Here is a 23,819-nt window from a genome sequence, read left to right on the forward strand (position 1 = left end):
TTTTACATGTACAAGTTGATCCACAGTAACAGAATGCTCCGTAATTTAGTAAATTAAAAGCAAGGAAATACCTCAACATCTGAACTAAAAGCTCTTTCCAATGAGTCTATCAACGCCATCTAACATCATACAGCGGCACTAACTCAGTTCAGCTACTCGCCGCTTTAGCGCTGGCGTCTATGCCAGGGGTCGGCAAACTATAAATTTAATATTTTCTTACATGTTTCGGCCTAGCGGGGTAGAGGAAGCTGGAAACGGTGGTTTTCCCGTAAAGGTTCTTGGCTGTGCACGTGTACTCTCCCATGTCGGTCCAGTGGATGTCCTTAATGTACAGATCACCAGAGCGCAGCACCTGTAGAACCAATGTATCATAAAATTTATATCAATCCTTAAGCCTAGAGTCCCTACTTCTCTACTAATTCCTAATACCAGAGATATATATAACTCCGTATAAGATAAATAAAGTCTAAGAAAAACACGTGCCTCGGAAATCAAGAAAAAGTCATTCTCGAATAGATGGCGCACACACCTTTGGCCTATTCTCGGCTAGATGGCGTTGACGACACCGTTTGATATTTAACAATTTTAACACATATAAGTGAAAGAACATGGGTCAGTATGGAACCGTAAACATATTTTGATTAATTTATACATTTTCAATTTTATTTTAAGTTTTAATCGTGTGTCGATAGATGGCAGTAAATGTACCGTGACTACAAAATTTACTTTGGCAATAGCCCTCTATACTATCTATTCTCTTTGCTAATACTATACTTCTTCTTCCTCGGTCCCTCATTGCTGAGGATCGCGACCATGTATGCCACGTCTCCACAGTGTGCGATCATAGGAGATCATAGGCCATATGGGTCGCGCACTGCATGTTGCCGCCAACTACTACTATATACTATACTATATAATACTATACTATAGTTCGTTTTTTTTAGCATTAGAAAAAGACTACTCGATCTTGACGTGTCTTTTAATTGAAAAACGCTTTTCAAAAATTAGTAACTACTTATGAAAGCAAAATAATGTAAATAATCGTATATGATTCATAATTATTCCATATTTGCCGTGACTTTGTTTTAGGCCTGGTTTAGGCATCTGTGGGGTTTGCAGAGGACGCTGCTTCGATTCTAGCCTCAGTTTATGATTATGACAATTTACAATTATGATTGTATAAAGTATTAAGGCCCCTCCAGACTATGCGCGTGAATCGCGGGCGAAGCCGCGAACGCAAGTGTGGCGTCGATTTCGCAGAATGTTCACGCTTTCGCGCCTTGTTCTCTGTTTTTTGTCGGTATTTCGGCCTGCGTCAAAGGAGACGCGAAACGCGAACTTGCAAGACTCCACATTTCACGATATTTTGGCTCCTCTGTGGCAAGATAAATACTAATTCTATTATGATTATATTATATTAAGCAGCTATATTTTACGGTTTTACAATAAAACAAAATGGAAAAACAGCTAAATCACGTATGATGCCATAGATAACTAACAGTTAAACTCGATCAGCTGATGCTTTTCCGCCACATTGCCGCAAACCAAACTGCGAAATCGCCGTGAAGTGTGCGAGTGTGGAGTCATCCGTCAACTTCGCGATATGTTCGCTCCGCGACGTCGCACCGCGATTCACGCACATAGTCTGGAGGGGGCTTTAGAGTTATAGACCGACCGCTTAAATGAGTCCTAGCCTGCGCGGTACGGGGGCGACGGGGAAGGACGAGTAAGGGTGGCGGGGAAGGTGCGGGCGCCGTACGCCTGCCGCCCGCACGTTTCCCGCCATCCTTAGTCGTCCTTCCCCGTCGCCCCCGTACCACGCAGGCGGTTGGTCTATAGACCAAGAAAAGCCTGCAGCGATTTTGATAGCCCGCGCAGTGCAAGTGTTATTTAACCGATTAAATCTGTCAACCGACTGAAACATACTTTAGTTATAACATTATATGTTATTGGTCACCGCGATACAGGCGTGCCTAGTGCGGTTACCAATGTTTATCAACTTTGTAATTACTTTTTGCTGAATAAATATTTTTTCATTTTTCATAATTACGTCATAATTTCATAGAAGATTAACGTTTAAATTAAGACTTGCACTGCGTGGGCTATCAGAATCGCTGCAGACTTTTCTTGGTCTAACTCTACAAATATGACCTAAATCTTACCCTAGGGTTGTCATAGATGATATTATGATGCTGGTCCTAGTACACCTGCGGCTCGGTGGGGCTGTACACACGGCAGGGGAGCACCACGTCGCTCCCTATATCCTGGAAGTAGAAGGAACAGGGGAGGTTCTTACCCTCAGCCTAGGGTTGTCATAGATGATATTATGATGCTGGTCCTAGTACACCTGCGGCTCAGTGGGGCTGTACACACGGCAGGGCACCACGTCGCTCTCTATATCCTGGAAATAGAAGGAACAGGGGAGGTTCTTACCCTCATCCTAGGGTTGTCATAGATGACGTTATGGTGCTGGTCCTGCCAGTACACCTGAGGCTCGGTGGGGCTGTACACACGGCAGGGCACCACGTCGCTCTCTATATCCTGGAAGTAGAAGGAACAGGGGAGGTTCTTACCCTCATCCTAGGGTTGTCATAGATGACGTTATGGTGCTGGTCCTGCCAGTACACCTGAGGCTCGGTGGGGCTGTACACACGGCAGGGCACCACGTCGCTCCCTATATCCTGGAAGTAGAAGGAACAGGGGAGGTTCTTACCCTCATCCTAGGGTTATCATAGATGACGTTATGGTGCTGGTCCTGCCAGTACACCTGCGGCTCGGTGGGGCTGTACACACGGCAGGGGAGCACCACGTCGCTCCCTATGTCCTGGAAGAGCTGCACGTAGTAGGAGGAGATGACTGGCGCTGCGGGGAAGAGGGGGAGGAGGAGATTTGCGTCGTCACCTGGAAAAAAAAGAAGTTTCACATTGATACCTATCTCTCTCTCTTCCAAGCTATCTAAAGTCGGACCAAAAAAAGTCTGCAGCAGATTTGATAGCAGTGCAAGTGTCATTTATACGTCATAATTTCATAGAAGTTTGACATTTAAAATAACACCTGCTCTGCAGACTTTTTTTGGTCTGACTATCCCTCATGGTGGCGGGGTCAGCTTTCCTGCTTTACCTTCTCCACATCGCCCTGTCTCACCGGACTTGCAATCACTCACTCATGTCCTTTGGCACTACGTCCTTCCATCTTGTTCTGGGTCTGCCCCTAGATCTTCTTCACTTTAATAGCTATGAAACCCATAATCTGGCAAGCCATGTCAGTAGAAAAAACGCGGCAATTTTACTTCTTTAATGTAATCTTCTGATAACATACCTGGCTCAGCAAACACAGTGGTAGAAGCAGTCTCAGTTGCAAGCCCAGTGGTGGCCACACACGTGAACACGTCGCCACTGACCGCCTCTGACACGACCAGTGTAGACATGAGCCAACATGGGTAAACTTAGATCTCGCTTTCGTCCATATATCTGATAACATACCTGGCTCAGCAAACACAGTGGTGGAAGCAGTCTCAGTAGCGAGCCCAGTGGTTGCCACACACGTGAACACGTCGCCACTGACCGCTTCTGACACGACCAGTGTAGACATGAGCCAACATGGGCAAACTTGGATCTCGCTTTTTGTCCATATATCTGATAACATATCTGGCTCAGCAAACACAGTGGTAGAAGCAGTCTCAGTAGCAAGGCCAGTGGTGGCCACACACGTGAACACGTCGCTAACTGCCTCTGACACGGCCAGTGTGGACATGAGCCAACATGGGTAAACTTAGATGTCGCTTTCGTCCATATATCTGACAACTTACCTGGCTCAGCAAACTCAGTGGTAGAAGCAGTCTCAGTAGCGAGCCCAGTGGTGGCCACACACGTGAACACGTCGCCACTGACCGCCTCTGACATTACCAGTGTGGACATGAGCCAACATGGGTAAACTTAGATCTCGCTTTCGTCCATCTAATGATAACTTACCTGGCTCAGCAAACACAGTGGTAGAAGCAGTCTCAGTAGCGAGCCCAGTGGTGGCCACACACGTGAACACGTCGCCACTGACTGCCTCTGACACGACCAGTGTGGACATAAGCCAGGCCATGCTTGATGGGTAGACTGCTTGGATCTCGTTGGTTTCTTCCATGTACTGCAAATAAGTTGCTGTTTAATATACAGGGTGGCCCATTTAGATCGGTCGGTATTGGAAAATCTGAACCTAGAAGACATACGACGATCGACGAGGTTAACTGGAAGAAATCCCTTAAAGGGATAAGTTCGCCTTTGTACTGCCTATCCTGTGCCATAAATTTGTGTTTTGTACAATAAAGAGTTTATACATACATACATACGATCTGGGGGCCGATTTTTGAAATTCGACCACTCCATTTCGTGTATTTCGTTAAATGATATCTCCACTATTAGGCGTTTAAATTCTACTAATAGAATTGAAATCGAGTGGCCAATACCACTAGATTACAAATTTCGATCGCTCGTATTTCAAAAATTAGCATTTCGCCGTTTTCCGCCAATTTTCGAGTGACGAAATCGAACGCACGAAATTCAAAAATCGGCCCCCTGTACGGCTTTTTAAAATCAAATGAAAACATGAATTTGGACGCTTGCATGCTGCACACGATCTGGAATATTATGTATTGTAACATCCCCACACTGTATCAATGCAAGTCTCATCTCTAGTACTCAATACACCTCAAGTAGGTACTTTGAAAATGCCGTCTTGATTATTTGACTTGTAGCTGAATAGGATAAACAATCTTACCTACAACAATTATTTTGCTGCTAATGTAACCGAACTAAAAGTCCAACCCAAAATAGCATTTTTAATTTTATTCAGACACTCGGCGCGATTCGGGAAACGAGTTAGAAACAATAGATATGAAATAGTAAAGATATGTGACGTACCACGACAAAAAGTACGACTAGTGACGAAATCGAGCGATCGAAATTCAAAAATCGGCTCCCTGTATTATTTTTTTTATTTAGGAGGCATACTAGCAGATGAATCGCCTGATAGAAATTATAGGCTGCCGATTATAGTTCTAAATTTCTACTCACGTCAGCAACAGGCTCTCCGTTTTTCAACCACTGTACGGTCGGCGACGGTACACCCATCACCTCACATCGTAGTTCTATAGGAGCACCGGCCAGGCGGGCGGTCTCCGGAGGCGCCTGTTGTATAGATACGAAGTTACGGGAGCGCCTTTTCGTTAGTGGAGCCACTGAAAACATAAGCAATAGGTACACTATTATTGTTTATTAAATGTTTGGAAGTTTTGAAATGGTTTCGCATATGTTTTTAGCGACTCTATTAGTTATCTAAGGGCTTCCGCTAGGTGGCGCGGTTGCACGGAGCGGGTTGGTAAAGATAGTATGAGTTATGCTAACTAGTTCGGATGCGTGCGACGGATTTTACCGGCAATAGACTAACAGCTGCTGGGGGCCGATTATTGAATTTCGTCAGCTTGATTTCGTGTATTTCGTTCAATAATATCTCCAGTACCCGGCATTTAAATTCTACTAATAGAATTGAAAACGAGTAGTCAATACCAATCAATTCCCAATTTCTATCGCTCGTATTTCAAAAATTAGCATTTCGCTGTTTTCCGCCAATTTTCGAGTGACGAAATCGAACGCACGAAATTCATAAATCGGCCCCGGCTTTTTAAAATCAAATGAAAACATGAATTTGGACGCTTGCATGCTGCACACGATCTGGAATATTATGTATTGTAACATCCCCACACTGTATCAATGCAAGTCTCATCTCTAGTACTCAATACACCTCAAGTAGGTACTTTGAAAATGCCGTCTGCGTATTTGACTTGTAGCTGAATAGGTTAAACAATCTTACCTACAACAATTATTTTGCTGCTAATGTAACCGAACTAAAAGTCCAACCCAAAATAGCATTTTTAATTTTATTTTATTCACACACTCGGCGCGATTCGGGAAACGAGTTAGAAACAATAGATATGAAATAGTAAAGATATGTGACGTACCACGACAAAAAGTACCATTGCCCCGGCTGAATATTGAAGCCGCGTTAATAATAGCATAAGCGCCAGCCGCCATAAGGCCGTGGAAGGTCACATATCTTTACTATTTCATATCTAGTGAATCTCTAATTCATTTCACGAATCGCGCCGATTGTCATCCGTCTAATGACGAAAATCATTTAGCGAAAACCTCAAAAGTAACAGTATATTTCAGTTTCCAATTAAATTTCAGGTCAAATTCGTCGTTCTGGCTATTACTGAATCACAGAATTTATATTCAGTTCATCTGAATTTCAGAATCAAAGAATAAAGAAGGAATGGACACGGCATGTCTTGTATAATATTTGAATTTAAAAGTAGATTTCAAGTCTCGGGTTTTTGCAAGTCAAAATGAAGTGGTCCGTAGAGTATATATATATATTCAGGACGATATGTGCTCATTTTTTGCTATATTTAATTTTATATTGGGTTCCGTACCCAAAGGGTAAAAATGGGACCCTATTACTAGGACTGCTATGTCTATCTGTCTGTCACCAGGCTGTATCTCATGAACCGTGATAGCTAGACAGTTGAAATTTTCACAGATGATGCATTTCTGTTGCCGCTATTAGAACAAATACTTACTAAAAACAGAATAACATGGCCAATTTTTATTTGTAGGTTTTTAACTTTTTAGGTAGTTTTAGTTAGTTAGTTTAATTTTTTTTTGTCTTTATTATTTTGCTTATATTTATATTTAAGTTTAGTTTTTAATTAGCTTTATGTTTAGATTATGTAATATATTTTTAACTGTGTGCCTAATAAACAAGAATAAAATAAATATTTAAATGGGGCTCCCATACAACAAACGACGTTTATATTATAACTTATAGTATAAACGTATGTTGTATGGGAGCCCCATTATATATTATCGGCGCGATTCGGGAAATGGATTAGACATTCACTAGATATGAAATAGTAACGAGATGTGACGTTCTAAGAAAAAAGGTACCCTATGACGGAAGGCGCTTAAACGCTATTATTAAAGCCGCTCCAATATTATTGCGGCCATAAGGTACCTTTTGTCGTGGAACGTCACATATCGTTACTATTTCATATCTAGTGGATGTCTAATTCGTTTCCCGAATCGTGCCGTATAATTTATAAGTTATTATATTTAAAACACTTACCAAAAGCCTTTATATTGTTGTCCATCTGTTTGTTGTCGAGCTGCGCGTTCGCTTCGAGCCCACATTGCAGCGACACTAGCGCCGCAGCGACGAGTAGCGACACTAAGTTGAACATTCTATCCGACGCTAGGTGGCGTTGAGTATATGAATTGAGAATCTGGAACGAAATAATGAGTTTTATGAACTATAAAAACTATATACTGATTTTGTAAGTACATACAATAGAGATCGCTCTTAGGGATAAGTTCGCCTCTGTATTACACATTTATGGTTTAGTTATGTGACGTAACCAATATTCCATTCTTTTCGTACAATAAAATGTCTACTTACTTACTTACAGTAATTTAATGTTCAATAAAGGGCATGAGCTTCCAAAAATAACGCGACCATCGAGTGCGCCGACTTCTGGCCGAAAGGTGTCGTGTTTCGGAGGTTCCGGGGCAAACTGCCGAATCCGACACAAGAGCAACCGACTAAATAGTGTTTAGTTTTACGTTTATAAAATACATATGTATGTTAGTCTGTAAGGTATTTGTAATATGGGCCTTGTTGCCTGAATTAAATATCTAAATAAAATAAATAAACAAATAAATATTAGAGCCCCGAACCAAAATTCTCGATTCTTTAATTTAAATGTTTATTAAATGTTGTATTTTGTAGAGAAAGAAAAGCGAAAACTCGAATGGGTCATAAATATGGGGCATTATCTGTGAAAAGGGACCTTATTGTATTGTATTTATATCGGAGCATCGTTAATAATGGCGTGTTACCTCTTCACGCTTAAGCCGCTGAACCAATTTAGATGAAATTTGTATAAGAATAGAGATATTTTGAGGATGCATAAAGGATAGTTTTTAAGGTCAGACCAAAAAAAGTCTGCAACGATTTTGATAGGCCACGCAATGCAGTACAGTAGACATAGACAATTATTAATTCTGATTAGGAAGAAAATAATGTATATTATAGTATCGCAAAATGTATGTCAAATCGCACTCAATGAATTAATGCATGTTCGATTCCGTATAACGTAGTAAAAAATATTATTATCAGCGCATCGAATATCAATAAGGTACCGACTTACGAGTGAAGAGACGAATGAGTAATAAAGATTGTCAAACTCCATCCAGTACCTATGTACGCAACTATTTGCGGTTACCAATGTTGTGAATACCTTTATTCACACTGATTAACAGTCTGGCACCCGCACATTACTCACAAAATTAGGGGCCCACTGATTAACAGTCCGCCGGACGGTATTGGCCTGTGAGTTGTTCGGAATTGTCAAAATTTTGTTCTAACTGATAGGCCGATACCGTCCGACGGACGGTTAATCAGTGGGCCCCTTGAGAATAGGGTTTGTATAGCGGTGTGACACCGCTACAACTCGATTGGTTGATGAGTTCGCATCACGCGCGCAACTAACGTTACATGGTGACGTCACGATGTATTTCCAAAGGGGCCCACTGATTAATGGTAACATTCGATTTCTAACCGCAGCTGCACTACCGGTACTTAACGCGTCGCTGTCATTGTCAATTTCCATAGTAAAATGAACAGTAGTGCAGCTGTCGTTGGAAATGGACTGTCACCTTAACAGTCCGCCCGACGGTATCGGCCTGTCAGTTAGAACAAAATTATGACAGTTCCGAACAACTGACAGGCCAATACCGTCGGGCGGACTGTTAATCACTTCAGTGGGCCCCTTGAAGCCTTTCGTGAGTAATGTGCGGGTGCCAGACTTTGACCACCATTTGTGACTTTTGTATTGCTTAAAGACAATGGATCCCATACAGACATTTGATCCTAACAACAAACCTGATCGATTGATACCAATCCACCTATTCTCAAGAAAATCTACCTAAATGGCACAAAGCTGACACAAAGCTAAATCGTGACCTACAGTTTCACATTTCACAATTTTGTATTTTAATGTTTATGAAACGTGGACATAATATCCGTGCGAATGTATATTAGCTGACATTTTAACATGAATTTCACAACTTTTCGCTTACCTTTGCTTACTTTTGCGACCAAAATTATTACCTATGAGGATTTCATACACGTGATAGTCATACCACGGGTAATAGCTTTACCCCACCTTACCGTATAACTTAAGTTTGTCTTGATAAATTGGTAGAGTTAAACCAAGAAAAGTCTGCAGCGATTTTGATAGCCCACGCAGTGCAAGTGTAATTTTACGTCATAATTTCATATAAGTTTGACGTTTAAAAACACTATTGTCTACTAGGTATTGGGCATTAAGCTTGATTTTGTACATTTTGATAGAATATAATAGAATACCATTTATTTCAGTATAAGTAGAGTAATACATACACAGAAAGAAAGAGAAAAATAGTACATTGTGTATTAAGGGCGGGAAATAAGAAATTACGAACGAGTTTCAATTTTAAGCCCGACGCGAAGCGAGGGCTTAAAATGTTCACGAGTTCGGAATTTCTTTACCGCCCGTGGCACACACAATGTTTTTCATCACACTTGTAAGGAAAAAGGAGAATTAATAAAAACAAACTTCTGTATAAAACACTTTTCCGCCCTAGGGCGAAAATTTCAATTTCCCGCCCGCAAGCCCTACGTGTAAATAAGTGTTTTTCATCACACTTGCTCGGAAAAGATTTTTTCCGCCCTAGGGCGAAAATTTCAATTTCCCGCCCGCAAGCCCTACGTGTAAATGAATCTTTTCCGAGCAAGTGTGATGAAAAAATACTTCTAATCTAACTTGTACTGTAACTACACTGAAAAACGTGAACACTCAGCATAATGCCGGGTACTACTGGAGTACCTAGTACCTGACGCTGGTCTTCCTTGAACACCTGTAGGGAGCGTAGTTGCGCGCAGCTACCAGATAAAGTTGAGTTACTAAGATAAAAATATAGGTACCTAATAATTAGTACAATAAATAACGAAGCCTATCGCCTATCGGACGCCCCAGATTTCGCTGGTGCGACATGGTGGAGGCGGACCTGCGCGAACTTCGAGTCAGCAATTGGCGAGAGGTCGCACAGGACCGAGAAAAGTGGCGCTGTATTGTGTCGGAGGTCAAGTCTCATTTTGGGTCGCTGAGTCAACGGAGTAAGTAAGTAAATAACGAAGTGACAATGAAGCAGTTGACATCAAGTGATAGTATGACTAGCATGCCCATAGTATGAACATATTTATTACAATATGCCCATTTTCACTCTGGGTCGAAAGATCATATGTAAGTAGTAAAAACTACTTCCTGCTCCTGTTCCTAGGATTAAGTTGCTGAGGTGTACAGTCAGGATCAGTTCAAGAAGCATATAAGAAAGCGGCAAAGTATCTGTCACCCTCGACTTTTCCAAAAAGATATATCTAGACAGACGCCCAGGCCGCCGCCCGGTGACCTGGTGGTCAAACGTAGAAAAAGACCTCAAACGATCCCAGATGTCAAAAGAGACAACCCAAAACAGAGTAGCTTGGCGCAGAAGAGTGAGGAGGCCCGACCCCAAATAAAGGAAACAGGGAAAGAAGAAGAAGAAGATATATCTAGACAGACGCGTTCAAAAGTATCTGCAACAGTTTAGTTGATCTCGTTTATTAAGTTACCTACCGTCTTCACCATAAGGGCACACGTGCCAGGGCCCCCATCCTTAGGGGGCCCTGAAGGACAGACAGTAACGGTATATTTGATTACCCATAATAATTCTAAGTAATTAGCTTTCTTTACTTTCGAAAAGGGCCCCAAATTCTTATGTGCCCATGGGCCCCAGCATATAGTTTAAGACGGCCCTGCGTGACATAACTAGCCACTAGTTATATTGGTCAAAAAAGGTCGTAAAGTCGCACCAATAAAAGTCTGCAGCGGATTCGATAGCCCACGCAGTGTAAGTGTTATTTATACGTCATAATTTCATAGAAGTTTGACGTTTAAAATGACACTAGCACTGCGTGGGCTATCAAAATCGCTGCAGACTTTTTACGGTGTAACTGTATCAAGTAACCGATATACATCCTACCCCAATTGATTTAGAACATGCATTGTATGATTTGTATGACTCATGTCGTATACCATACATGACGATGAACGTGATCGATACCCAATGTAACCAGATTTTTCAAGTCTTAGTCGATGGAATCAAGTTGTCAAATTCAACAAATTGTCCTTTTTAGGGTTCCGTGCCTCAAAAGGAAAAACGGAACCCTTATAGGATCACTCGTGCGTCTGTTTGTCTGTCCGTCTGTCACAGCCCATTTTCTCCGAAACTACCGGAGCAATTAAGTTGAAATTGGGTAGGTACATATATGTAAATTAGTGACCTAAAGATGGTCATGCTTTTTTTATAATTTTAAAAATACATAGGTTCGAAGTTATTTAAGAAAATAGCCATTCCCCCCCTTTATCTCCGAAACTACTGTGTCTAAAATTTTGAGCAAAATACACAAAATAGTTCTTTACCTATAGATGACAGGAAAACCTACCACTCACTTGCTTGATATTTTTCAGTGACCTCTATTATTATAATAAAATAAGGGTGACAGCTGGTAGCTAGAGTTACCAAAAGCATGTGAGTGGTTAGAAAAGTCCAGTCAAGCGTAAGTCGGACTTAATTACTAAGTTTTATATCCGATCCCTACGGATTTTTTAAAGGGGGATGGAATGGATTTTTTTGGCTATTTTCTTAAATAACTTCTAAACTATTTCTTTTAAAATTACAAAAATATATATTTTAAATTCTCAAAAAATATATTGTTAAAAATTGGTTAATGTACGGAACCCTTGGAATGAGAGAAGAGAATGGAACGACCCTTACGAGTAACTGCCGTATTCGAACTTCAAGATATATTATTCACAAGAGACGACACGTACTAGATCCATTCTAGATACGTTATAGTTTAGATATCAACTAAGTAGTTCTCTTTTGCAGCGCAATTCGGGCAACCAATATCACTTTTACGTTAGATAGAGTAAGATATCTATTAGATGTGAATTGGATCTCTAAGTCATATCCTGTGGAAATCGTTCAAGAGTATCTCCAGAATCGCACAAATGTCAAATTTGACAGGTTAGATCTTAAACATATCGTTATCGTATCTTGGTGATGTCTAAAAGATATCTATTCTAATAGTTGTCTATTTCAAAATCCAAATCGGGCCCATTTTCGAAGGTTATCCTAATGCACTCTTGCCTACGTGATGTGCATCATGTTATACAACTCGTTTTCGGTTAGATTAGTGTAACCATCTCTTTATCGCCAAAGCAAATTGGAGTTTATTACTTCTCTTTAAGGTTGAGTTTCTACTGCTCTGCGATCGAATGAGTGGCAATTGCAGCGTAGTTACCTGACAGGGTCACAAAAATGTATTAAAGAAATTGAAGGAAGGATAAACTATCTATGTATCTATCTAACTAATCTAATACCTTTGAACGATATTTTGTAGATCTCGGGAACGGCTCTAACGATTTCGATGATATTTACTGTGAGGGTTTTCCGGGGCGATAAATCGATCGAGCTAGGTCTTATCTCTGGGAAAACGCGCATTTTTGAGTTTTTTATACGTTTTCCGAGCAAAACTTGGTCTCCCAGATATGGTTCTTTAATTCGAATAAGCCTAACTGAAGAATAAAATAATAATGTAAAGTGTGTATGAGAGGAAAGTGAAGACCGGCACGAAACCGCATTGCCATATAAAACGTACCTAATAGTCCCCATTTACATGATCGAAAATATTTTAACCCAATATGATATACCTACGTATCAACCACATCTACGAAGCATTTAAAAAATTGTATGGAATTCGTTTATATAATAACTTTCATATAATATGTGTGGAAAGATAAGTCGGGCCCTGGAGGGAAACTACCTTAGATTCTTAAGCTGGCTCATTTCACTTAAAGGAGACATTCCGTTATTTTTAAAAAGAAACAAAACTACATTCAAAGATTTTCTAAAACTCGCTTGCCTCGCCCGGGACTCGACTAAAAATTCAAAAAAATAAAAACTTGCAATTTTATTCTACTAGTCGATACAGTTAATGTTAATGATAACATTTCTCCAATAAACATTAGGTCTTACACTCGTCTGTCGTACAAAATATCCATAAAATCTAATATTTAGTACTCGAGATTTTTTTAGACAAGCCAAATTGAAGAAAAAAAGAAAAATTCTTTGAATGCAGTTTTGTTTCTTTATAAAAATAAAGGAATGTCTCCTTTAAGTAAAATGAGCCAGCTTAAGGATTTAAGGTAGTTTCCCTCCAGGGCCCGACTTATCTTTCCACACTGTATAATAAGTATAATAATGTAATAATTTGTTATCTACCACGCAACGCAACGCAACGGAGCCACGCTGTTACGTCGTCGTCGCCCAAATCGAATGTTTAATTTGTCTTTATTTGTTTTTATTTGTAGTTTCTTTGTATTGTATTTTTTTTGTAGTTTCACAGTGCCTTGGTTTTACTGTAATGCTGTGTTACTTATTTGACTAATAAATAAATAAATAAATAAATAATCTAGTACGAAATCAGTGAAACTCTTAAAGGGACCCGGAAACAGTGATAGCAGCCCTAGAGACTTTTGTTCAGTACTCTGAAATCTATAACATATCAAAATCTCAAGATATTTAACTGAAACCACATTTTCCATACTTTAGGCCAGGGGTCCTTTATATTTGTGATGCAAGTAGGTTAGAGTTAGACCAAGAAAAGTCTGCAGCGATTTTGATACTGGGCTATCAAGTGTTATTTAAATTTGTACGTCATAATTTCATAGAAGATTGACTTTTAAAATGACACTTGCACAGCGTGGGCTATCAAAATAGCTGCAGACTTTTTGTGGTCTAACTCTACCTATTTAATTTACAACTTCTTAATACCTCTATATATACTACATTCGTTTGCTGGCCTATACCTCTAAGATAAATTCAAGAATACAAAATGCTAGAGCGCTATTGTCAATTGAATTTCAATTTCATTCAAATTGTGTGTTGTTGGGTGCTAGAATTAAATTGACATAATACCATGTAATGACACAGAGGAAGGAATGATAATAGATATATAGATTACATAACACTTACTATTTTGTAATATTATCTGCCGTATTCGAACTTCAAGATATTCACAAGAGACGACACGTACTAGATCTATTCTAGATACGTTATAGTTTAGATATCAACTAATTCTCTTTTGCAGCGCAATTCGGGCAACCAATGTCACTTTTACGTTAGATAGAGTAAGATATCTATTAGATGTGAATTGGATCTCTAAGTCATATCCTGTGGAAATCGTTCAAGAGTATCTCCAGAATCGCGCAAATGTCAAATTTGACAGGTTAGATCTTAAACATATCGTTATCGTATCTTGGTGATGTCTAAAAGATATCTAATAGATGTCTATTTCAAAATCCGAATCGGGCCCTATGTCACTCCTTGTAACTGGATATGTTAATTTAAGAATACGTTAAATAAAATAAAATAAAAATAAAATAAAAATAAAATATTATTAACCTCCTGAGACCCAGAAGCAGTTGTTTTGTTGTTGAATTTGGTACTCTTTGTTATTCAACAACAGTTCAAAATAGCTTGTAGAATCTGTGCAAAAAAATTGTACCGTGGGTCTCAGGAGGTTAACAAACCCTATTGATATCATGAAAAGTAGTGCTGGGGGCCGATTTTTGAATTTCGATCACTCGATTTCGTCACTCGAAAATCGGTGGAAAACGGAGAAAAGCTAACTTTTGAAATACGAGCGATCGAAATTTAGAATCTAGTGGTATTGACCACTCGATTTCAATTCTATTAGTAGAATTTAAATTACAAGTAGTAGAGATATTATTGAAAGAAATACACGAAATCGAGAGGTCGAAATTAAAAATCGGTCCCATGAGCTGAGCTTATAAAATATTTTAAATAACGAAAATTGATGAAATAAAATCTATGTTGGTATCCGAAAACGATTTTTTACATTTGACATTTTTTGAATTTTGGGTGTATTATTTAACCTTAATTAATTTAATATTTATCTCAATGGCTACTTTCAGTATCTATCATAAAATATTATTTTTCAGTCTAAATAAACGAGTAAACTTTTTTCAAAAGTAAACATTTGTATTATGTTTTTACTAGGCTAAGTATATAAATTAAATAGTAACTATCGCCAATATGTCAAGTAAGGTACTTTAAGTTAAGTTAAGTTGGAGGGAGGTCCTTAACTGTCAATATTTGTGACTTCACATGTGATAATTATGTATGTATAAACTTTGTACTAAGTAATTGAGGAGTAATTTAGATGGAACTTACAATTTAATTAGATTTGATACTTTGAATAAGATACACGCATAAGATGTAAAAAATATATCTGTAAAACATATTTCGACATGAAAAAAGAAAACGATAATTTTATTAACCATTCTTATCAAATTCTGCTTCTAAAAGATTACGATTTTTTTACAAATCCAAAAAAAGGAAATTCATATAAGGTATTGATTTATATAAGAATTTTACTTCGCTCAAAATATTATTTTTGTGTATTCCTCACTGCACCCACCTTGACGCATTTCTGTTTTGACCTATGGTTGACTGGTAGAAAATTACTGGCAAAATAGAGACATTTTATATGCAATAAAAATTAAAATATAAAATAAGCCTATTTTAGATTTTAGCTAGTTATTAATTTCATATAGTAATACCACTGTATATATCTTGTTTGTAATTATAATAAATAGTTTTAGTTTTATATTCCTGTTTATGTCTTACTTTAATAAATTATTTTAACATTTCCAAAAAAATAAATAAGATTAATTAAATAAAGGACACTTGATTTTATATTTTCGCATTATTTTTATCAACGTGTAAACACCATAATTTCTATTTAATAAATAGTTTACACATATACATACCTCGTTCAGGTATTCCAGTAAAACACGTGTGACACTAGATGTGACTTGTCTCCTAGTTTGGTCGAGAATACGTGCTTTTTGATACTTGCCACCCTTATATACCGGGCGGGCGCGAGCCACACGGGGTGGTTTTTCGCGAGATTAATATTACGAGCTTCTATGGGGTGTACTTGACGTAATGTTAGTAAATCCGTTTTTTTTGTTATGAGATGCCTTTGTAGTTTTTGTCTTTTAGAAAATTTGTTACCAAAAAAGCTAATTAATATACTAAAATAACTGTATAATTATTTTAGTATGTTAATTCGTTTATTAGTATTAATTTATTCAGTTTATACTTAATTTTAATAATATTTTGTAAGTTTTGTTATTGAATAAATCTTTTTCTCACTGTATGATTATTTTAATTATAACACTTTTATTTGTTATTATTAAATTAACATTTAAAATTATAGTTTATATTTTTACATTAAGCTGGTACGAAAAAACATAAGAACAATTCTTCAATCAATCATTAAGTAATATATTTTGATAAAATAAACCCTGGCTAAAATAATGCCCACATAATTTTAATGTTCTTGATACTTTGTATTAAAAACGTATTGGAACTAGTGATGAATATTATAATTAATTCATTTATTATGATGTCTAATAGAAGCTTAACTATTTTATAATAGATATTACAGAATCGAATGAGTCACCATTATAGTTTATTGCATCATTATTACGCAATATAAAAAAAAAACTAAAAAAATAAACTCACCACAAAAACGATGTCTTTTTTTTCACTTTTTAAATATATTTTTAAAATTTAAGTAAAAGAATAAACTTTTTAAACATTTGATTTTGAGGGACGTGCGGACTACACGACGAACCGAGAGCAACTGTGAATTGTGAACTGTCATTTAAAATGAGCAATCCTCATTCATTTCTCAAGCTGTCAAAATGCTGACTAAAATTACTAAGAAACACTGTTGGCACTTAAGTATAAAAATGTAACAAGAATAACTGTCACTTCGAAAAAAAGCGCTAAACTTTAATACCTAAGAATAAAGTTTGTTATCGATTAGCAAATGGTTTCAAAAAGGGATTTGCCGAGTGGTGGATAGCCACGTGCGGCAAAAAGAGGATTTTTTGCTCGGCATTCTGCCGCTGGAATGTGCGACACAATAGATTATGGGAATCGAATTGGATAAAGCGTTTGACAATATATTTGACGGTTACTTATGCATTGAGATAAAACCTAACGATTGGTCAGGTAAGTGTATTGCCGATAGTACCTACTTATACATTACACAGTAGATTAAGGAAGATTGTTGAGTGCTACCGTTCGCCTACAATGGACACACAGCCGTCCCCAAAATGACGAGCGACTGACCGCCCCACAAGGTGGGGCGCGACCGGAGACAGCCTCCGCAGCCGGAAGGCGGAAGAGGCCTCTCGCACCCCTTCAAAAGGGTGCCGAATGACACTACTACTACCGTTCGCCAACAAACTGTCATGCAGTTTGGCGAAAAAATATGTGTAATATATTGCTGTGTATTTTTTATTGAGTAAATAAATAAAAATAAAAAATCAAAAGGCTTATTGTTAGTACCTACTGTTAGTAGCGTCAGCAATGTCGGCTTATTTGTTCATGAGTTTCCTACCTTTAGTCTATCTTTTTAGAGTTAGACGAAGAAAAGTCTGCAGCGAGTTTGTTAGCCCACGCAGTGAAAGTGTTATTTTAAACGGCAAACTTTTATAAAATTATGAATTATTATAAATAACACTTGCACTGCGTGGGCTATCAAAATCGCTGCAGACTTTTCTTGGTCTAGCTGTAACCAATAAAGGAAGATGGATGCAATTTTCCTAAAAGCTGGTAATTAGAAATATTTGTCATACTTAAGTCCCTTATGGTAATGTGTCTCACAAAACCCTAAATGTTACACATTCTAATTTTTCTTAGATAATTAATTATTTTTGACCTTGGAAGTGCAGGCGCACGCCTCTAGCTTCTTTTTTTAATTTTATCAAGAAAAGGTTTTAACAGCAGTGAAAAAAAAGGAGTTTTCGGGTGTGTCTAAACGTTTTTGGTATTTGTTTTTCTATTGAATGGGTTTCATGTTCAAATCAACACACAATACCTACTCACAAATGTTGAATGACAATGTAGACTTAGACACAAAATAACAATTACATAGATATACAATACAATATTAATTATTAATAAAAACTATTCTAGGTGTTATAAAATTAAAAATATACTTAAAAAAAACTAACAACACAAACTTACTAATTCATTTTTGAACAGCAAGGCTTATTTTCCCTTATTCAAACTTTTTATGAAACACTGTAAGGTGACTGGGAGTAGAAAGTATTCCCCGATTCTGGCCCCGCCTCTCAGTGGTCCCCGATCCTGACCCCAAGGCCGAGCCACCGCCCCTGCTGAACCTAAAAAAAAAAAAAAAAATAAAAAAAAAAAAAAAAAAAAAAAAAAAAAAAAAAACAAATAGCCCCCCATTTGAATTGATTGCGCTAGGTCTCAGCAGTGCCCGGCGCCTCCTTCAGGGACTTACGAAATACGCTAATTAAACAATACACCTTGTTCACCACGGTAACAATAGGCTTATCGACCCTTTTCTATTGTTCGATCTCGACTCGGGCGCGCTATTGTGTTACCGAGCATACTACCTGCCTGGACCCTCTCCTTAACCCACCGACGTCTCCATTCATGCCTTCTTTATGTGTGTATACAGTAGGTGTTTGTGATAGGTATTTTGCAATAGGTATTAGCGACAGCTATTTGCAATAGGTATTAGCGATAGGTACTTATTTGTGATGCATAGGTACTCTAACTATCAACTCTAATAACCCGCATTATCTTATTACCTCTTGGAGCTATTTCGATTTATAAGGAATACAGTTCTAACCTTCTTCTGACGTAGAATTTACACTAGTAATCCTTTGGCAGCCTAAACTAACCTTAACCTTTTACCAAACCTAACTTATTCTTCGAAAACCTAACCTAAACCTAACTTGACCAAACCTAACTAAAATCAACCTAACTCATTTCAAACTAACCTGCTTTCACCTAGTCTTCCGATATAAAGTAAACTCGTAGTTACTTGTTTCTTTCTATTATTTAAAAAAATAACGAGGCGTGTGAGGCATTTCTTGTGCACTTGTGTTCATTGTTATAATAGCTTAATTGTTTTATTGATAGACGTCTATTATATTTTATACTGACAATGGATTTATTGTTTCCTATACCTATTCTTTTATAATTTGGGTTTGAGTAAAGAGAACGTCTGTTTAGATGAACTTGTTGATACATGTTACTTTGTGTGATTTAAAAAAAAGAACGAGACATGTCAACTGGTTTCAACATGATTTAGTCTAATACATCAACATTTCTTGTGCGTTGCTATTCATTGTTATAACAGCATAATTGCTTTATTAATAGACGTCTATTATATTTTATGCTGACAATGGATTTATTGTTTCCTATACCTATTCTTTTATAATTTGGGTTTGAGTAAAGAGAACGTCTGTTTAGATGAACTTGTTGAGACATGTTACTTTGTGTGATTAAAAAAAAAGAACGAGACGTGTCAACTGGTTTCAACATGATTTAGTCTAATACGTCAACATTTCTTGTGCGTTGCTATTCATTGTTACAACAGCATAATTGCTTTATTGGAAGACATCTATTATATTTTATACCGACAATGGATTTATTGTTTCCTATTATGCTTTTGAATTTGGGTTTTAGTAAAGAGAGCGTATGTATTAGATGAACTTGTTGAGACATGATTTTAACGGTACTGTACCCTGGTCATAGTGACACAGTATAAAAGCCGAAGAGAAATGAGTTTGAGTAAGTATTACCGTCGTGGCAGTCCACTGTATCAGAGCTCCTTGTATCTATTGCAGTATATAGAAATATAGTGTTAATTCAACAGTGAAGTGTTTAAGTGTTTATAGAAAGACCCAACAATGGATGTAAGTATGTCTTTTATTACCGTAACTTACTTTGATTAGTTTTCACTTGTGTTCTTTGTGTTTTAATTATAAAGATTGTAGACAGTGTGTAAATTATTGTTTTATATTGTTTCAGTTCACTGAAAATACTTTCAAGAACTATTACTACCCGGATAATAATAAAGACGAATCAAGCGATGAAGAGGGTACGCTTGGTTTCAAAGTTAAACAAGCCATCGCAAAGAAACGTTCAGGAAACAATATCGATAGTTTCTTTGAACGACCTAAAAAGCAACCCAAAATTGTGAAACGGTCTTCGAATGTGAGCAAAAGTTCACCAGACGGTGTTGCAAACTTATCATCCGGACAAGACGACGGGGCATATGCATCACATTTGATTAAAATCGAGATATATGATATGCAAACAATTAAAAACATCCCACCCATGGAACACTGGAAGCATGCGGACTTCAGATTGAAATATTTTGCGCTGGAAGACGATTTGGAGCTACAAAATACGCGAAATATTATTTATAACATAACAAAGCAATTAGCTTCTAAGGACAGTAGTGTGAAATATTTTATAGATAATAAGAAACAGTGATAGTTATAATTATTAATGATAGTAGTAGCTTAATGATTGTGTTAACGTATTTCTCATTTTTTACCTCTCCTTAAGTACATTTTCCATGTAACAGATTTTTTTGTGTCGTCTCGTTTTTAAGTAACAAAGAATATTAAGAAATATTTTGTAAATAATAAAATTTAAAAAAAATGTATAGTTTAGAATGGTCTTTGAATTATATGAAAAAATAAAAAATCTTATTTAAGTACACGTATTATTTTATTTCACAAAAAATGTTTTAAACATATTCCTTAATATAAGGTCATTACATACAGAATTATCAGAAAACAAACTTAGCATATCTTTCATAGTTTTTCCATGATATTTAAAATACAAATAAACTAAACAATATTCACCACAAACTGAAGTAAAATGGTTTTGAAGAGGTTTATTGTTAAAATACCACTGTCTGGTGTTTCTTTTTAAAAATAAGTTATGGTAACCTGAAGGCTTCCTTCCGAAGGAATCAAAATATTCTCCTATACCAGTAACATCAATGTGTATGGCAACCCAGTGGGAGCCTGGTTTCGTGTCAGGGTCCAAATTACTAACAATAAAGACAGGTAGATCGACCCAAATAGGTATTTTGTTAGCAGCAAAAACATTTGTTTCAAAAAGTGGGTTTAATTTCTTCATACAAAATTGTATCTCATTAGTATCCATAATTACTTAATTAATAACAATTTTTGTCTTGATGATGCTGCAAACAATGACTACAACAAAATAAAGTAAACGAAAGAAAACATTGTATTTATATAATTATGTTTTTCAACTATTATAATCTACAGATACATCACGGTTTTTGTTTATTTCAATAATGTTATCAAATTCTGCATAAACGATACAATTAATGGTGCTAGTTAGAGCCGAATCAAAGCGTACTTCTATCCGAACACTTCCATGTCTAACAAGATTCCAATGTGAAGTTGAACTAGCAGATAAATCTGGGGTTAAATCAAAACATAACAAACAATAACCTCCACCATAATCTGTTCTACTTATTCCATTACCTTCGTTGTGAAAATGAATACCAGTTCCGGAAAATAAGGTGTGATATGCCGCCGCTATTAAACCAGAACTAAATGACGGTTGTAATGTTTTAGAAGGAATTTCATGACCATCTACAAACAAACTAAATGAATTCATATTATAGTTTTGAAAATTAAATGGATTCAAAGCTAAATTTCCATTAAAACCTGAATTTGATACAAATCCAATAATACACCGTTTAGGAATTTGTCCGAGAAATATATTATCCAATGTTTTACCCTGGACCCCTGATGGTATTGTGAGAACCTTAACTTCTGCTCTCGTAATGGGGTACTTCGCAGTCGTTGTTGCCAATACTTTTTGATGGGCTAACAAAACGCTAGGATTAATTTTTGTTCTTCTAACAATGAGACTAGCATCTGTTATTTGTACTTTAAATTTTTTATCTTGATGACAAATTAAATTAAACGATTCTTTTGATCGGACTAACTTAATACGCAATTCAACGCCATTTATCAAGAATTTCTCTTGGTTAAATATATCGCCATGCAAATGTCCAATCATTTCCACTTGCTTACTCTCTTTGATAAATTCTAGTCTTTTCTGAAATCCTTTGTTGTTGGCGTCAACGGTATCCATAAAATCTGGGGTATCCTCATACCATAACCCACAAGTAAGATGGGTTTTTTTGGCTGCCGGTCCATAGTTGAGAAGATTTTCCATATAAGCACGGTAAGCATATGTATTGTTTGGGGGTGATATGAGTTTTTGATTTAAATATACATCAAGTTGGTTGAAAAGGGAATGTAGCCAGTTATTGGTGGGTCCAACTCCGGCATCTGCTTTTAATTTTGTCCCATCTTGATTCAACACTTTAGCAGTAATATGTAACATTGTGTGTGATAGATCAATGTAGTCATCTCCTGATCCAGGTACTTGAAATTCAATGGGGCCATCATCACTTAAAGATGAAATTGGTTTGTAATGAATCCAATGTCCGCTTTCAATACTTGTTTGAGTTGATGGAAGGGCAAATATATCTAATTCTGATTTTGCACATTCACATGAATGACTGTGTAGAAATGACATTATTAACTAGAAAATATATCGTTATTTTTATTATTATTTTTACTTCCTCTTCGTCGCGATGCTTTTCGAGTAATGAGCGGTTCTCTTCTTTTATTCGACATTTTATACCCAGATCCTGACATGATAGAATCAATTTTTTCATCAGCCTTTCTTTTTAGGTTAGCGCTCGCTTCCTTAAATCGTGATCGAATTGAACTATCCATAGGACGAGAATTTACCATATCAGATAACAGACCAACCCCTGCCCCTAAGGTTTCTTTTCCAATGGTTTTTAAACCGCTAGATAACAAAGGGAGCACTGATCTAAATAGTCCACCCAAAAAACTGCCTATACCATGTCCTCGTTGGTATGGAACTCCCTTATAGACAATACCTATCCCAGAGCCGGCTTGGTGTGAATAATAATGTTCGTAAGGACAAGAGACTGACGATCTGTTGTAAATCATTTTACTCGTTGAAAGTGTAGCTTCACGCAAGAAGATCCAAATTGAAATGGTACTCTGACACCAGTCGTTGTTCTTATATCTATTTCAATTGTATCGAACTCTCTTCGTAAAACTGGTACATAATGAGCGGGTGAGAAGATGTGAGTTTTATAAGCTCCATAAATGAACTTAGTTGGATCTAAAGGTATTATTCTGAGTAATGAAGTAATAACATCTCCGACTACTTGCGGATGTATTATATCAGTATAAACAAATATTTGAGATGGTAAACCTAAATATAAATTTGCGGGGTTTTTTCCTAATGTATTTTGTTTTAAATTTGTTCTCGGTTTAAAACCCAATTGCAGACTTAGTATCGGAGTTGTTATGATAGATGTTATTTCTTTATTTGTTGTTGCTATTCCAACCAGTTTTGTTAATCCATCATATCGAAATTTTACGTTATTTTTTAACTGTGGGTTTTCATTAAACGCTTGAAGAAAATGATCTATATTATCATATGTAGTGGCTGGTATATGAGTTTTTATATCCACTATTTTTGTAGTTTTATCGGTGGGTGATAACACCGTTTTCTTTAAATAAATGATGTTTTCGTGCTCTTGAACATTATACATGGAACAAGGGTATTGAAATTCCACCAACCCAACTACCCATTCTCCAT

General features: G+C 37.0%; 1 protein-coding gene across 1 annotated transcript; it reads right to left on the reverse strand.

The window, feature by feature from the left end:
* Positions 1–205: 205 nt before the first annotated feature.
* LOC134675741 (neural/ectodermal development factor IMP-L2-like) lies at positions 206–16,103 on the reverse strand. Its single transcript, XM_063534050.1, has 6 exons — positions 16,046–16,103; positions 7,174–7,330; positions 5,064–5,227; positions 3,972–4,137; positions 2,714–2,901; positions 206–352 (listed from the first exon to the last, which is right to left on the reverse strand). Exons 2-6 carry the CDS (start codon positions 7,286–7,288, stop codon positions 206–208), a joined length of 780 nt encoding a protein of 259 aa, XP_063390120.1. The 5' UTR covers positions 7,289–7,330; positions 16,046–16,103.
* Positions 16,104–23,819: the final 7,716 nt, after the last annotated feature.

This window comes from Cydia fagiglandana, chromosome 23, assembly GCF_963556715.1.
Source record: "Cydia fagiglandana chromosome 23, ilCydFagi1.1, whole genome shotgun sequence".
Classification (NCBI taxonomy): domain Eukaryota; kingdom Metazoa; phylum Arthropoda; class Insecta; order Lepidoptera; family Tortricidae; genus Cydia; species Cydia fagiglandana.